We start from the raw sequence: 17,610 nt of genomic DNA on the forward strand, positions 1-17,610 counted from the left end.
TGCACTAAACTGGGACATTTGGTGAAGATGTATCATCCATGGTCACCTTCAGGCAGAACACCAACATCACGTCTGTCAGGTTGACCAACAGAATAGTGGAGGAGGTCTGTGCCGCCCTGCCACAACACCTGAGAGCATTTGCAGGAAACTGTACTCTGTCTGACCAGTGGGATGACAACGGACAGCAGACCTCCAGTGGAGGGTTGTACATGGGGCAATAGCCACAAATAGATACCGAGCACACCTGGATCCACACATTAGGGAGGAGTGTTATTTCTGCTGTCAGACTGAGACCCTGGAACACTTGTTTGTTCAGTGTCCTCGGCTCTCAGCACTCTTTGACCGCTTAAAGGGATGGTTTCAGGGTCTTGGAGAGGACTTTTCTTTCATTTTATTTATTTTCGGTCCAAAATACTGCACAAAAAAGAAGGCTGTCCACACACTGGTGAACTTTTTGTCTGGTTCTGCCAAGTTGGCCATCTGGCTGACACGGAAGAATCGGGCTTAGGGTGCCATTAGTGAGGATCCGGTGAAAATTCTGGAGGGACTGTTGAAACCCAGACTCAGGGTGGAACACGCCTACTACCAGATGGTGGACAATGTACAGGCTTTCAGGGACAGATGGACTACTGGGAGCATTTTATGCTCAGTGGGTGCTGGTGGAGAGCTGGTGGTGAACTTTTGAACATATTGATCATTGTGATTGATTGTTTATTTGTTCTTTAGTGCTTTAATTTGGTTATTTAATTTGATTGATTTTTTGCTGTTCAAGCGGTGTTTTAGAGTGTTTTCCGTTTTCACTGCAATAGTGAAATAAAGCGACTTTTAAACCTCAAACCTCTCTCTCTCTCTATCTCTCTCTCTCTCTCTGTCCTATCCTGTGAATGCTGACGGGGCATCTTACTATCCTTTGCTGCACGTCACCGCTCACAATCCCCATAATCAATGCTATTAATAGCCAATAAGCGATCACAGTGATCGACAGCACTGCCAACTGACACATTGATTGTGTTAAAGTCTGGTTCATTCATATGTAAGGAAAGCAAACAGAATGAAGGCAAGCCTATATGAAAAGTAAAGGTACTCATTAAAGGGACCGTTAATGCTACATCACATTATTGTATCAATGCTCGCCTGGGAGTTTATTTTGTGTAGCCTATGTAGTTTTCTTTTTTGCTTATTGGAGCAACAGTAACAGATCATAATAAGTAGAGGATACGTGCGAAATATCGCCCCTCTGAACGCAGAATGGTGAACGATGAGACTACTAGTCACTCCTAACAGCTGAATTCAGCACGCCTAAAGAAAAGCTCATATCACGTCTTCTAGTAAACCGTTTGACTCTCTCGAGGTAGACTGCCGTGAGCGCGCGCTGAAGATGCAATTGGCGTATCAGAGCCGCGTCAGAGAGAGAAGGTGGATTAAATGTGTTTTGGTTTGAATGTTTGAACCTTACTCATTGTAAAATACAAATAACACATCATACACATTGACGACATATTGTTAGGCGCTTCGCGCGCGCACAGTTGTGTCATCACTGGTTTGAGAGACTGCGGTAAAGCCGGCTGCTCGTTCACGAGCTATGATGGAAACTTTAATTCATCTGAATGAGTTTATGGATTTGTGTGAGCCGGTGTGACAGAGGGACCCGGGTAACCGATACAGGGATTCATCTCACTATAGCCGGTCTAAGCCATCCATCCGTCCACCCGTCCGTCTCGGGGAAGGAGAAGCGCAGCCTCTCGTTATGCTGTCTCTCTGGAAACAAGGACACTTCGTCCAGTGTTATGCACGGCTGTGAAACTACCAGTCGAACAGTATAGAAGCCTCTCTTTCTTTCACATGGGCGAAGACGAGGAGGGGTCCTGCGCCCAGACTCACCGCGGAGGAAACGAAGCAAACGGAGACACCGGAGCGTCTCTGGACCCGGACGGAGAGAGGAGATATGCAGAGCTGTTCAAGCAGCTGGACTTGAATAAAGATGGCAGGGTTGACATCAATGAACTGAGGACCGGACTGGCAGCTCGTGGTTTACACCGGGGAGAGGCGGAGGAGGTGAGGCGACGACCGGTGTTTGAGCGTGAGACATGCTGAGAGCAACACACTCACGGTCCCACTCACAGCTGCTTTATTGCTGAATTCATGTTTCATATATAAAACATATGAACTATTTTGTATAGGCCTTAGGAGTAACACAGAGGCATATGCCACATTATATCCTCTTTGCTAATGATGAAGGATGATTAAGAGGCACCTGTGTTTGCTTATCATATCATCTGATCTGTTAGAGTCAGTGAAGTATCAGTGTGCTACACTAATAATCAATACAGTAGCCTTTACTGTCAGCACATGCTTCAAGTAACATTCAGAAGAGACAACTGCCTTTTAATAGTGTGAGCTTGAAATCTAAACTTATATAACAGAAAAAAAGTCACATTGAATATTGTTCTAAAATATAACTATCTCTGCCATTCAAATCCAAATTATCTTAAAAATAGAGCAATCCACTTTGTTGTCAGATGCCATAGCAACAGTGTTCTCACAAGTTTACCACCTGAGTTCCAAAGGAGCACATTGTGAGCTCCACTTAATTTGACCATACGTTCAGTTTAAAGTGTCTCTGTCCGTTTGACAGAAATGACCACTGTGTCTTTTTGATATGAGTTTAGCCATTATGTAATAAGAACATTCCGAGGTCATTTGGTCAATAGTTCCATTCCAGTCTTTTAGCTCTTGCTTCAAAATTTCAAACCAAGTTTAATTTTCTTCCCAAACAGGATCTCAACGTGTCAGCAGTCTTTCTGCACAGGCTGAGATGTGATCCCAGGCAGTGGATGTTGTGTGCAAGTCTATTGATGAACGTAAAAGAGAAAAAGGATGAAAGGCTAAAGCGATTGAAAATGTGCATGACAACTTAAAGTTGTTATAATACAAAGGGAAAATGGCAACTTAGATCCCAAATTGTATCATTTAGATTGATCTCATAATTTTGTCTTGTTATCAAAAATAGACTCAGTGTCTCATGATGACTTCCTATCTCATATTTTCTACCTTCTAAAACTTTGGACTAGAGTCGTATACTTAAAGAACTATTTCTTTTGAAGTGTTACTGTCTCAGACAAAAGTTCGACCTCATCATTTTGATCTGAAAAGCGCCACATTTTGACTTATAGTATTTTATATTATCAGTGTATGGTATGACATTAGAACACCCCCACAGACTACAGTAGGTAACTCTTCTGCCTTTAAATAGTAATAGTACCATAAAACAGTGTCATTTCATGTCATTAATCAACCTCTTGCAGTTCAATCGCTACTTTGTGTGGCCTAGTTATGACACCATATGAAGACAACCTGTCCCAGTTTGCAGTGGAATCTAAGCCTTTGTGAATGAATATTTTAACAGTGTCTCTGCTACACCTCTGGCTCTCACGTCACTTTACTGTGATCTTCTTGTTTTCGTCCAAAGCAGAAAGTTATTTGAATGGTTATGAAGATTGATGCATAATTCTTTCTAGCACAAACTCTTACACACACCACCCAGAAGAGAGACAATCAGGATCTGTAGACCTCACCGCCTGTAATCTGGAGTTTACCACTGTAGGTTCCACTGGGTTTTACAAACCAAGACCTTTCACATATGCATCATTAAAGTGTAACTTCACCCCCAGGTCTCCGGCTAAGTCCACCCACTGCATCATTTTGAAAAATGCAAAAAACTGGGCTTGGGACTGGGGGATGAAACCACGGCCAACTCCATATGACGACAGCCTCCAAGCGGCGTCGACAAACATGACAGCTACAGTAGAGATGGGGTGACTCTTTTTACTGACTCAGTAAGTTTGTACCAGTCCCTCACTAAAGAGTCATCCAGTGATTGAACTGCCCAAAACACTGCAGCATTAAACAACTTCAACCAACTCTGAGGTAAAGAAAATAACTGTTGGATTTCATCATTTACTAATAAACCACCTAAAAGGGACATTTAAATTCATTGACTGTTAATGTGTCATGGACCTGTGGCTGAGTGAATGAATGATTTGTGCAACCTTCAGCTCAGGGAGAGCGAGTACTGAGTTGAAACAAGCGCTATAGTGACTGCTTTTCTCACAGCCGGGCTAGTAGTAGAAGGTATTGGAGAGTCGAGGGTGACCATATATTCAAACCGGGAGCCTTACGTTTACTGCAGGTTCATGCATGTGCATAGAAGTGCTATGAAAACCGAAAACGTAGTCTTGCAGTGTGTGTAGAACGCAGTATTTCATTGCCGGGTACTTTACAAAGGATGGATTAAGCCTCCGTTTTTTTTTGTTTTTTTGAAAAGAGACTCTCTCCCGGGCTGGGGGGCCTTCTGGTTGAATGTTCTCCCCGTGTCAGCTTTGGGTTCTCCAGCTTCCTCCCACAATCCAAAGACATGCAGCTTAGGTTCATTGATGACTCTAAATTGCCTGTAGGTGTGGATGTGAGTGTGATTGGTTTTCTCTATCTAGCCCTGTGATAGTCTGGAGCCCTGTCCTAGGTGAACCCTGCCTTCGCCCAGTGTCAGCCCTCCTCCCCCCATGACCCTGAACAGGATAAGTGGTTAAAGATAATGGATGGATGGCTTCCAAAATAACCCATATGAGCATTTTCTGATCTACCAACACTTTGAATACAGATGCAATGCAAGTGGGTTTTCTTTGCGTCTCTTCACAGGTAGCCTGCAAGAGAGGCCTTAGAGAGATACTAGCAGAACTACACAAAACTGTGTAGATGAATGCGAGGAGGTTATGAACGCCCTGGGAAAATAAGGTCTAGCCAAACTTAATTCACTTCACAGAAGGGTCCTCATTCCAATGTCTAAAAATCCAACTGGTTCTCACTAGTTTAGAAGTACAAAGAGCATACACAGTGGCATAAAGGGTCATTAGCTGAAAAAAGTCCTTTGACTGTTGAGGGCTCTTGTGTTCAAAAGTGCTTAGTGGCCAACAAGGGTTGCCAGCAACCTAGACAAAGTACCTGAAGGAAAACTGAGCTCCAACTGCAGGACATTTTTATACATCTGTGCCAAAACCATATTCCTTATTCCTTGGTCTGTGGCCCATCCTTCCACTGAAGTCGGTTGACAAGTTTCTCAGTAACCTGGTAACAAATAGACACAAAGAACACATGTCCTCATCACTGTTTTTGTTCCTCAGTCAGATCATATCCAGTTTTAATCTGGTGATGCTTTATATTATGCTTCCATAATTTCCAAGACATTTTACATTCCTTCAGAAGTAACTGGAGCACAGGAAACTAAAAAAAATGGATTCACCAAGTAAGTTTCACAAAAAATAAAAATAAAAACAATTACAAGGATGGATGATAATAGCAACATAAAATTTAGAAAATTAAAAATATGTATTTACTGATGTCATGTTACATATTTTGTTGGTGATGAAGACTCTTAACTAGTTAAACGTTACTTCACTCAAAGCATAGAAGAGTAACAGTATGCTAGTGCGTTCTTCCACTAGAACTAGCTGTAACGGGTGTGGTATGGACCCAGAAGCAGTACGACGGACACACGGAATAGTTGGAACGAAACTTTATTCCAGGCAGAACACACAACAGGCAAACAGTTTTGGATCTACACACATGTCCACTCGGTGGAACGCCAAGCCGTCAGGGGAGAAGGCAGACAGAAACCAGAGGAAGCAGAGGCAGAATCTCGTGGTCGGGGACAGAAGGCTGAGTCGTTTACCGGGGCAGAGGCAAGGTGGAGAAGTCCAAACAGGCAGGGTCGGCAACAGGAAAACAGTCGGAGGGTAAACGCGGGAAAGTCTGGCATAATGCAGAGAACGATCTGGCAGTGAGTCTGTGTGAGACTGGGGTCTAAATAGTATGTGCTGCAGAGTGAGCAGGTGAGAATGATGAGCTGATGAGGTGGGTGTGACTAACAGGTGCACTGAATGAGCTGATTAGGTGAGTGAGAGATAGAGTGGCAGGAGAGAAGGGGCGGAGCTGTGACACTAGTCTTGTATTCTTTCTCTCTTTCTCCTGATCAAGAGAGGAGAAGTTATGTTTGCAGGTAAGAAGTGCTTTACTTTTTGACTTTCACAGGGAGCACCTCTGTCCTCTTCTTCTCACTTGTGTCTCTGTTACACTCTCTATACACCCCCTGTCACCTCTGTGCTGTCTACATTACCGACACACCCTCACCTGCCCACCTCCACCTGCTCCATCCTGTCTGTACCCGCCTGTGCTCCCTGCTGAGAGACTGAGAGTCTCCCTCTGCCCCCATAGATTGTCCTCGAGAGCGATATCAACCAGGATGGTTTGCTGGACTTCCAGGAGTTCTCCCAGTACCTGTGGGCTCACGAGAAGAGGCTGTGGCTCATGTTCCGCAGTCTTGACCGCAACAATGATGGTGTGACACCCACAACACACACACACACACACACACACACTTAAGATCACTATGAAGCACACATACAATACATTTATTTATCTCATCTATCTATTTATTTATTTATTTATTATCTGATATCATCGACTGAACAAACAGACAAAGGAGTTAACTCTATCTGTTCTGTTTTCAGGTCGGATTGATGTGGGGGAGATCCAGCACTCCCTGCACAGGCTTGGTGTGGAGGTCACCATGGAGCAGGCCTCCACAATACTGCAGAGGTACAGTGTGTGTGAGAGAGAGCACAATAAAGGACAAGGACATGTTACAGTCTCTTCAACAGCTCAAAAAGCATTCTTTTGTTATTTCTTATATGACATGATATGTATATCTGTGATTGGTGTCAGCACCACCCCTTACCTCCTAGATCCCAAATGACTCTGACTTTAAGAAGACATCTAACAGGGAGTGGGACCCTTCTGGAGTCTAATTGATCCCTAACAGAAGTAACGTCACTCTGTAGGATAACTAACTGCACATTTCATTATCTGGGAATTACTTTTTGGCAAACAAAAGGAAAACATATTTCTTCGTCCATAAAACATTTGGTGTAATAACAATGCTTGAAGGTAATTGCTGTCTCTGTACAGGCAACATTATCCATATCACAAATATAAAATACAAATGTTACTTTGGAACTATTACTATTATTTTTACTCTGAGAACAGTGGGATCTGTGGGACCTCAAACAATGAGGGAGTAAAGTTAATGCCAACTACACACAAAAGAGGAGTAAGATGTGACCACATGTATGTGTTATTGTGGGCCACAAAGTCAGTGTTACACAGGTGTTTTCATCGATTTGCCTGATTAGCCTCTTTTGTCCACTCTGTGGCCGTGTACAGACTGTGCTTGATTAACATCTGTCTGACCCTCTTAGTTGTGTTGCATCTTTTAGAGTGGGAGGGGTTCGACCTTTATCTGCCCCACTGGTTCATGAAGTCTGGTGACCTCACATGATTTGAACCTGATCCAGAATAAGACTCACTGACAGGAGCATCAAAGACACGTACATTTGTTAGCCTACTCCTTTATTATGGTGTTGGACACACAATGGACACACAATGAAAGATAGACAAAAAAAATAACCTGGAACATGACTTAAGGTTTAAACAGGTTCAAGCAGGTTTAAACTGATGAGCTGTTTTGAATGAAGCCTGAGAGAGAAGCTGCTCTCTGGTCCACACCAAACATCAGCTGTCAGAGACACAGGACTTAAATTGTGATGCTAGAAGTATGTGATCTGCTGATGGCACTGTACTGTAGGAGATCTCATTTTCTGGAGGAACTCTCTCTCTCTCTCAGTATGGACAGGGACGGCACAAAGACAATTGACTGGAATGAATGGCATGATCACTTCCTGTTCAATCCTTTCCACAACATGGAGGAGATCGTCCACCACTGGAAACACTCCCATGTGAGTCACTAGGTTCCAGTTGATAATAATGACCGTATGTGAGGTCTTTAGTGATGTGGTGTCTATGGTAGGAGGCAGTGCAGAAGATGAAGCAATGTCCTTCTTTAAAGGAACTTTAACTAAAAAATATGGAGGCTTAAGTTTAAAAAAACAAATACAGATGTCCCTTTCATTTCTGATGTGGTTATAGATGTTTGACATTGGGGAACATCTGACGGTACCAGATGAGTTCTCAGAGCGGGAGCGGAGGTCCGGTCTGGTGTGGAGGCAGCTGGTTGCTGGAGCGATGGCAGGGGCTGTGTCCCGGACAGGAACTGCTCCTCTGGACCGCGTCAAAGTCTTCCTGCAGGTGGGTCAGTGCACTTTCACTCTGACTGAGACACAAAGTTCAGTGATGGAAGAACTTTTTAAGGATTGCAATTTAAACTATATATTATACATTGTGGATAATAGAGCCTGAAGAAATATATTATGAAATAACAATAGGAAAAGTTGGACTAACCAAGGTGAGTTACCACATTACCAGCAGGAAATGCTCTTTAGTATATCCTTCACTCACAGATGCATTATGGTTTTTAATTCCTGTGGATAGCAGATATCAACTGTTAGTGAATGCAATGCTATGGCTTTCTTACAGAGTCTGCAGCTCATTCTATTCCTCAAATGCTGCTCTGACATTCACTTGCACTCACTTACAGAAACGAAACAAAGCACATGGTGGGTAGTTCAGGTGGGTGGTTGGGGCATTAGCAGTAAAACACAGAGCAAAGTCAGCTCTGCCTGTGTTCACAGCTTGAAATGTCAGCATCCATTTAGATAATAGAGGAATGACGGGAAGCACTGAAACCTCCTGATTTATTATGTCATTTTCTACAGAGAGCCAATGGAATATTACTAATTGATTAATGATTAAAGGGTTGAACCCACATATCCAATACTATCCAGTATAATGATTAGAATATTGAATGTGTCTTCACACTGCCATTATAGGTGTGGTTGTATTGAACTTGAAGAGTTAGTGTTAAAGTGAAGGGGTCACTGGTTTTCGGAGTTATAACTTTATTGTTCTGGTTCACTCTCACCTGCTCAGCACCTGCTCAGCACAGCCAGAGACCAGCTGGTGAACATAGTGGAGCATGTAGCAGCTAAAGAGACAGATATTTTTGAAAACAGAAAGCTAAAAGAGAATGAATTTTGGACTTCCATTCATCAGCTGGACACAAACCCTACCCTATATGAATGAGAATGCTCTGTTTGTGTAAATAAGAAACTGTTGGCCAACATGTTAGCATACTGCTTAACCTTTCTACCGACAAAGTCTTCACCCATGGCAGTGGGGTTAGATATACACACTAGCCTACCGTAACATTTCAAACTTAGCGCAGGTTGTAATAAAGATGACTGATCTGTAGTGTTTTTGTGTTTAGGTACATGGCTCTACGTCTCGGGCCATTAATCTGTGGTCCGGACTGAGGGGGATGGTCCAGGAGGGAGGCGTCTCCTCACTCTGGAGGGGAAATGGCATCAATGTCCTCAAGATTGCCCCTGAATCTGCCATTAAGTTTATGGCCTATGAACAGGTCAGTGCACTTCAATTAATCCACAACAAAGTGGAACTCTATCTGCTTAGATTGCTAGCAGACAGATTTGCTGCTGTGAAGTGTCCTTTTAAATCATCTTGTCATGTCAAATAGACATAATTGTTATTATGGCCAATGGTTCCTCTGTCTCAGATAAAGTGGATGAATCCTACATACATCATTTTCATATATGTCAGGGAAGTCTAATTCTGTGTATACCTTTACACTTCCCTTTTCTCATATTGCATTTTATCACTACCACTCCTTTGCTCTCTCCAAACATCTCCATCCATGGCTTCCCATCTTCCTGTTCCTTTTCTTACTCTAGATCAAGTGGCTGATCCGAGGAAGTAAAGAGGGGGCCGGTTTAAGGGTTCGAGAGAGGTTCATTGCTGGCTCTCTGGCAGGAGCTACCGCCCAGACCATCATCTACCCTATGGAGGTTAGTTTGAAGTGTGTAGTTGAAGGGTTCATATTAAGATAGGGCAGACAGGCTCCACTGTTTCTGGAGTTGAACTGTTTGTATTGTACTCTGTTTTAAATACATGCAAATTAAATTATGGTTCAAAAGCTCCTTTAAAAGATCACTTTGTTGGGACCATGTGGATGTGGTTTCACCATCAAGTTAGGCCTGCATGGCCTGCAGAGCAGTGAAAAGCCTGATTTGAGTTTAAGATAACACCAACCCCCGGGAACGTTTAGCTTAGTGTGTCTGGGGCATAATTAGGTCATATAGTGTGTTTATTACCTTCCTTTGTTTGTTTGCAACAAGTTACTGTATTGTTAACGTGTCATTGTGTATGTTCACGGACCGCAGAGTTAGTGCTGTGAAGAAACTACTGTTGTGTCCCATCTGAGGATCTGCCTTGGTCCCCCCTTCTTTTTCTCCTCTTTGACTTTAACTTTAATAAACAACTGCCTGCTCTCTGAGAAAATGCAAGCATAATTTTACTTCTTCAACTGTAAAACTTGTTAACCAATGTTGATACCCAAACACCACTTAAGGATGTCCTGAGGACCGGGATGGACTGGCCATTGTGAAGACTCCCGAATGGCTGACTCCCGAATGGCTGATTCATTCAAGTCTCTTGAGCTGTGTTCTACATGAAACAGGAGTAGTCTTCTTTTAATAGAAGCAAGTACTGCAGCGCAATGATAAAGCATACAGATCAGATTCTACAAGTGCATCCACACTTTGTAAAATACAACATGCTGTTATGTTCAGAGGAATGACACTTATAGAACAAAATTTAGCAGACCAGACTTCCCCCAACTCTTCAGCACCCATCATAAAAGTCAACAATAGAAAAGAAAATGACTGAGGTAAAAAATAAATAGGAATTAATACGCGGTGGGAAGGTGTGGAGAGGAGAAAGATCAGCTGGAGGGAACTATGGGAAATGGAAGCAACAAAAATTAGCTTTATCATCAGAGCTACTTATGACGTGCTTCCATCACCAAAGAATCTCCATCAGTGGTATGGTGAGGACCCAACCTGTGCCCTCTGCCCAACGCCAGCGACTCTCAAACACATCATGGTAAGCTGCAAGACCAGCCTCACGCAAGGCAGATATACCTGGCGGCACAACCAGGTCCTTAAAAGCCTGGCATCAGTGATTGACATCAAGCGGTGTGCGACCAACTCCTTACCCCCGAGAGTAGCCAATCCCCTGAAGGCAACAGCATTTGTCCGAGAAGGACAAAAAGCCCACAAACATCCTTCCACCAAGCGAGAAACGGGACAATTAATCATGGCCCGTGACTGGAAGATGCTGGTCGACATCCTCCAGAGATTGCTGCCACCAACCTCAGGCCAGACCTGGTACTCTGGTCCCCTTCACTGAAGACTGTGTACATCATAGAGCTCACAGTCCCATGGGAGAACGTGTTTTAAGAGGCCAATGAACGTAAGAAGCTACGCTATGCAGAGCTTGCAGCAGAAGCAAAGCAGCGTGGCTGGAACACAAAAAACTGTCCAGTGGAAGTGGGATGCAGAGGATTTGTGGCTTCTTCGACCATCAGACTGCTGAAAGAGCTGGGAAGCCACGGTCAGGCTCTGCGGCAGACCATCAAGGCAGTCTCGGAGGCGGCTGAAAGAAGCAGCCAGTGGATTTGGATCAAGTGGAATGACCCATGCTGGGCTCCAAATAGGTCAACATAACCCACTTGAGAATCCCCACCTGTTAACCATTCAAGCGTCTACCATTCTCAATGTTGTCAAGTTTGAGACAGTTGGGCACGGCACACAAGCTGAGGGCTAATCATCCTGCAGCTGGCCGACCTTGGGGAGGGTGTATAGTGTTGAAAGGCCGAAACACTCAATGACACAAGGGAACATTACTGATGATGTGTTCTGGGCCCAACTGTCCCAAAATTCTACAACCTAAACCAAACCAAGATACACCCCACACAAGCTGGAAAACCCCCACTTGTAGATCGTCAACCACTCAAAACAAGGTTAATTTCCTGGAAGTGCTCACCACCTTGGCACAAAGGACAGACAAACATCATGTCCTGTGTTTTTTGATTCTAATATCAGAGGGCGAAGTTCTTAATTTATCACGTGATATACGTTCCTTCCCGATACCTAAACTTACGAATTCTCCAATACCGAGTACCGATCCAATACCAGAGCGCTAAAAGCAAAAAGAGTCACAGTTCCATCTTTAATATCTATTTCATATCGCTGTGAAACATCTTCATCAAAAAACTGGATTTATTCAGCTGTCTCGCCAAAAACAGAATTTTACATGCATCATAATGTAACTCAACGCAACCTCCGCCAACGTTAGCTATTAGCTCCAGAATTTTGACAAGCAGGATTCATCAGGATTTGTTGTTCGAAATGTAGCATCGTCAGAGAAAACTAGGCTGACGGTGTTTAACCACAGGTGTGTAGTACTTGTTTTTACTTGTGCAGTATCAATCGGACAGGATGTATGGATCGGGTATTGAGTGATGCGTGTTGTTGTTCCAGTGTAGAGTAAATGACCTGATAAATGATATGATAACATAATATCGGATCAGTGCATAGACTTCAGCACTCGCCGATACCCTGTCCAGCATTTTAGGCTGTATCGGTGGCATTTCGGATACTGATATCGGTATCTGAACAACTCTGACTCTCACCCATGCTCATCTTCTGCAGGGTGTCTGAGCTAACCAGGGTGAGGAGCCTGGATGTTTGACAGGAGCTCAGAGTAGAACCTGCTGGTTTGAGTTGAGTTAATTCAGGAATCTGGAGGTTTTCTGAACATGTCTAACTGGAAGACGACCTAGAACATGCTGCAGGGATTACATTTAAGCAATAGCTCACAACAGACCAGGCCCTTCTGTGCTGGCTACCTGCACATACCGAGGCGGTTGCTTTTGCTTTTTTCATCACAGGCTAGGCAAGGCAAGGCAAGTTTATTTGTATAGCACATTTCAACAACAAGGTAATTCAAAGTGCTTCACATAAAACCATTAAAAGCATCAAAACATAAGGCAAAAGAAAAGGAGATTTAAAAACAATTAAGAACATTCATTGAAACAATAAAAACAGTGTAAGAAATAAAATACAGTAGTAAAATGCAGAAATGCAGGAAATTGAATCTGGTTCAATTAAAGGCAGCAGCAAACAGAAAAGTCTTCAATCTTGATTTAAAGGAGCTGAGGGTCTCAGCAGACCTGCAGCTTTCTGGGACTTTGTTCCAGATATGTGGAGCAGAAAAACTGAACGCTGCTTCTCCATGTTGAGCTGACTCTGGGAACAGAAAGTAGACCAGTCCCAGACGACCTAAGAGGTCGGGATGGTTCATAAGGTAGCAGCAGATCAGAGATGTATTTAGACCCTAAACCATTCAGTGCTTTATAAACCAACAGCAGGATTTTAAAGTAAATTCTTTGTTTGACAGGAAGCCAGTGCAAAGACCTCAGAACTGGAGTAATGTGATCCACCCTCCTGGTCTTAGTGAGGACTCGAGCTGCAGCGTTCTGACTGACTTTTTACAGAGACCTGTAAACACACCGTTACAGTAGTCCAGTCTGCTGAAGATAAATGCATGGACAAGTTTTTCCAAATCCTGTTGAGACATAAATCCTCTAATCCTTGATATATTCTTCAGGCGATAGTAGGCTGATTTTGTAATTGTCTTGATATGGCTGTTCAGGTTGAGGTCTGAATCCATAACTACACCCAGATTTCTGGCTTGGTTTGTGGGTTTTAACATCAGTGATTGAAGCTGAGCGGTGATTTTCAATCGTTCGTCCTTGGTACCAAAAACAATTACTTCTGTTTTATCTTTGTTTAATTGAAGAAAATTCTGGCACATCCAGTTGTTGATTTGTTCAATGCAGTTACCCAGCCCTTGTATGGGATTATAGTCCCCTGGTGACATAGTTATGTAGATGTGTGTGTCGTCTGCATAGTTATGATAACACACTTTGTTGTTTTCCATAATCTGAGCTAGTGGAAGCATGTAGATGTTGAACAGAAGAGGCCCCAGTATTGAACCTTGGGGAACACCACATGTCATTTTAGTCAGCTCTGATGTGTAATTAGCTACAGACACAAAGTATTCTTGGTCCTTCAAGTAGGATTCAAACCAGTTAAGTGCTGTGCCAGAAAGTCCCACCCAGATTTTTAGTCTTTCTAGGAGTATGGCATGGTCGACCGTGTCGAATGCAGCACTGAGATCCAGTAATACTAAGACTGAACTTCTGCCATTGTCTGTTTTTAAGTGGATGTCGTTGAAAACCTTAACAAGAGCAGTTTCAGTACTGTGGTGCTGTCGAAAGCCTGACTGGAAGACATCAAAGCAGTCATTTACGGCCAAGAATTTGTTCAGCTGTTGGAAAACCGCTTTTTCAATTATTTTACTTAAAAATGGGAGGTTTGACATTGGCCTATAATTTTTCATTGTTGCGGAGTCTAAACTAGCCTTATTTAGGAGTGGTTTAATAACTGCAGTTTTTAGGGCTTGTGGGAAGACACCTGAGAGAAGGGATGTGTTTACAATTTGTAAAAGATCAGTGGTCATGCAGTTTGAAATATTTTTGAAAAAGTGTGTTGGTAGAATATCCAAGCAGCAGGAGGATGACTTCAGATGTTGTATAATGTCTTCTAGGCTTCTACGGTCGATTGAATGAAATTGTGTCAAGATATTTGAATGGATGTTATTTAGAGAAGGGGACAACACATATCCTGTGGTTGGTGTCGAGGCACTGACTGCTTGTCTAATTTTCTGAATTTTGTCAGTAAAAAAGGAGGCAAATTGATTGCATGCCCAGGTGGATTGGAGCTCAGCAGCTACCGACACTGGAGGGCTAGCGTTATATTGATATCTTTATTTGGCTCAACATCATATATGTTGCCATTTATTGTTCAACCAGTGAGAAACTATCCAGCGTCAGTAAGATGACTGTGATAACTGCTTCTACTAGGCTTGTCTTCATTTGTCAGGTGGAGGTGTGTTGCTTGGAGTGGCGAGGATGTCACTCCACTTTCTGTGGTTGTCAATAGCTCTAATCTCTCTGGTGTCAAAACCATCTGACTAATGGTGCTAATTTTGGTTTGCAATATTGGAATCCAGTAGTTCAAGTACTTACAAAGTATGTCTTTAGCGTGAAGCCTCACGTTTATTCCGGCAGCTCGTTCACTTCGCTCTGCAAGTCCCATGCCGAATTTCTAGACCAAAGTTGTAGAAGATCTCTGAGCCTAAGTCCCTGCGCATGCGTGTTCCAGCAGTAAACACACACTCGTATTTTACAGAATGTACACTGCTCTCATTACGATGTCCTGGGAGCTTCTTGTTGGCAGCATAGTCAGCATTATGATGTTTTGTATGAAAGATTAAATGCGTTCAATCACGTCTTCGTGTAGACCACATTTCACCGCCCAGCGTAATATGACTTTGGAAAATTACATTCACAGTAACCAATATCATCTCTCTGTCAACCTACAACTGAACGAACCATCAACATTTTAAAACAAATTGGTGTTTTGTGACACGTTGATACTGTAACCACATTTTAGCCGGTTGAAAAGACGGTGAAAATAGGTCTTAGACGTTCAGACCCAATTTCAACCACTTTTCAATCAGAAACCAACGTTGAAATCGCGGTTGGTGCTCACTGGGTTTCTTTGTAAATATAAGAATACAAAAACTAGTTCTTCCTCCTTGTCCAATGCCCAATTTCAGAAGAATCTCTTGTTCCTATATGTCCTCACTCTTCCATCGTCTTCAACCTTTCCCTGTCCCTCTCTGTTGGGTAGGTGCTGAAGACTCGTCTTACTTTAAGGACGACGGGACAATACTCGGGTATGGCTGATTGTGCCAGACAGATCCTGAAGAAGGAGGGAGTCCGGGCCTTCTACAGGGGCTACCTACCAAATACACTGGGCATCATCCCCTATGCTGGCATTGACTTGGCTGTGTATGAGGTGTGTGTACATTTGCCTGTTTTTATTTTATAGGTAATGTAGCCACATTTCCACAATTAGTGAAGGGTGGTGGAAACTACACAAAATAATGTAAGGTCTAATTGTATTTAAAGAAATAATAGAAGGTTTTTGAATTGATAATTGGTAATTAGATGGTTTGGTGAAAAATATCAAGCTCCCAAGTAATAACTGATTATTCTATATTTTTTATTGTCAACAAATCCCATGAAAAACCAACAATCTATTAGTCTGTGTCTCAATACTTTTGGTCTCCCCGGCTAATGTCAGCGGCACTCAGTCCCAAGTCAGTCGATTGGATCCCACTGAAGTTGTAAATCTATAACTATACAGGTTCATTTCTTTAAAGCTCAAGGTTTCCTAAAACTCTCTTTTGCTCATTCCTTTCGTTCCCCCACTCTTCTCTCTATTGTTTTTAAACTCTATCTCACTGCTCATGATTTAAGACTCTGAAGAACGCCTGGCTCCAGAGGTACTGTGTAGGTTCAGCAGATCCAGGAGTGCTGGTGCTGCTGGGCTGTGGTACCATCTCCAGCACCTGCGGCCAGCTGGCATCCTATCCCCTTGCTCTCATTCGGACACGTATGCAGGCACAAGGTGAGACATACTGTCAGACATATTCTAAACATGCTGAGCATAAACAATGATCCAGCAATGACCTCCATATTTCCTCTTCTGTTAGCCATCACTGAGGATAAACCCAAACTGACCATGGTGGGCCAGTTCAAATACATCATATCCAATGAAGGGGTACCAGGCCTGTATCGCGGCATCACCCCCAACTTCCTCAAAGTGATTCCAGCTGTCAGCATCTCCTACGTGGTGTACGAGCACATGAAGAAAGTTCTCGGCATGAGTTACTAGACTGAGACAAAGAAGATGGATTAATGACAACAAGGACAGAAAAGGCAAAGGTTTCATTATGCTTGTAAGAGGAAGAGGAGAGGTCATGATGCTGCTCCTCAGTCCTCAACGGAAAAGAAAGGTCTAGGACGAGGAGATGGGAAGAGTGAGAACAACTGAGAGAACAGTTTGAACTTTGGCAGAAAATATTGTGTCAATGTGAGAATCCATCATTCAGAGAAGGAGCTGAGAGATAAAATATGTTTTCAGGGGCTTCTAACTGGCTGCTTCAGGAGAATGTTTCAGATAGTGGGTGGTTTCCACTGCTGCCTCTGTTTGATTCCAGTGTGAACTGAGGTTGGTGGGAGCAGCAGGGGGCATCAACAATGGTAAATGGTTTTGTATAGTGCTTTTCTAGTCTTTCCGACATACTCAGAAGGGCTTGAACACTACTTGTCATTCACTTATTCACACACTGATGGATACAATGCCACCTAACATCAGACTAACTAACATTCATACAGGGAGCAATTTTGGGGTTAAGTGTCTTGCTCAAGGACTTGCTCATGCGACTAGCGGAGCTGGGGATCGAACCACCGATCCTCTGATTGAAGGACGACCCTGCTCTCTACTTAGCCACAGTCGCCCACAGACAGTTTTTTAAATTACCTCCATGGTTCGCTATGTAACCATGGCAACAACAGAAACCACATCTAATTTTACTGGTTTAAGTTCCCTGAAGTCTTCACCTCTATTTGGAGCAGCACCAGCGTCGATGTGTGATTTTCCGCACTGGGCCAGTAAACAATATTTATGATATTAGTTAGCTAAATGTAACATTAAGTTGTTGCTTACCCATCTGCCCTATTTGAAACTACAACCCACCATGTTTAGCTAC

At 43.1% G+C, this 17,610-nt stretch overlaps 1 protein-coding gene across 1 annotated transcript; it reads left to right on the forward strand.

The window, feature by feature from the left end:
• The first annotated feature begins 1,842 nt into the window (after nt 1–1,842).
• On the forward strand, nt 1,843–16,733 carry slc25a23b (solute carrier family 25 member 23b). The gene is made up of 10 exons (XM_076080021.1): nt 1,843–2,055; nt 6,268–6,391; nt 6,564–6,651; nt 7,736–7,847; nt 8,038–8,196; nt 9,275–9,427; nt 9,756–9,869; nt 15,684–15,851; nt 16,316–16,466; nt 16,552–16,733. The coding sequence occupies exons 1-10, from the start codon at nt 1,843–1,845 to the stop codon at nt 16,731–16,733; spliced, it is 1,464 nt and encodes a 487-aa protein (XP_075936136.1).
• The last annotated feature ends 877 nt before the right edge of the window (nt 16,734–17,610 follow it).

This window comes from Anarhichas minor, unplaced genomic scaffold (assembly GCF_050575085.1).
Source record: "Anarhichas minor isolate MPS153535 unplaced genomic scaffold, ASM5057508v1 ptg000007l, whole genome shotgun sequence".
Taxonomy (NCBI): domain Eukaryota; kingdom Metazoa; phylum Chordata; class Actinopteri; order Perciformes; family Anarhichadidae; genus Anarhichas; species Anarhichas minor.

Excerpts from the sequence above, each read along its gene's own strand:
- slc25a23b (XM_076080021.1), top strand. The coding sequence starts at position 1,843 with ATGGGCGAAGACGAGGAGGGGTCCTGCGCCCAGACTCACCGCGGAGGA. Across the intron at positions 2,056-6,267 it reads ACCGGGGAGAGGCGGAGGAG|ATTGTCCTCGAGAGCGATAT; the intron begins GTGAGGCGACGA and ends CTGCCCCCATAG. Across the intron at positions 9,870-15,683 it reads CCATCATCTACCCTATGGAG|GTGCTGAAGACTCGTCTTAC; the intron begins GTTAGTTTGAAG and ends TCTGTTGGGTAG.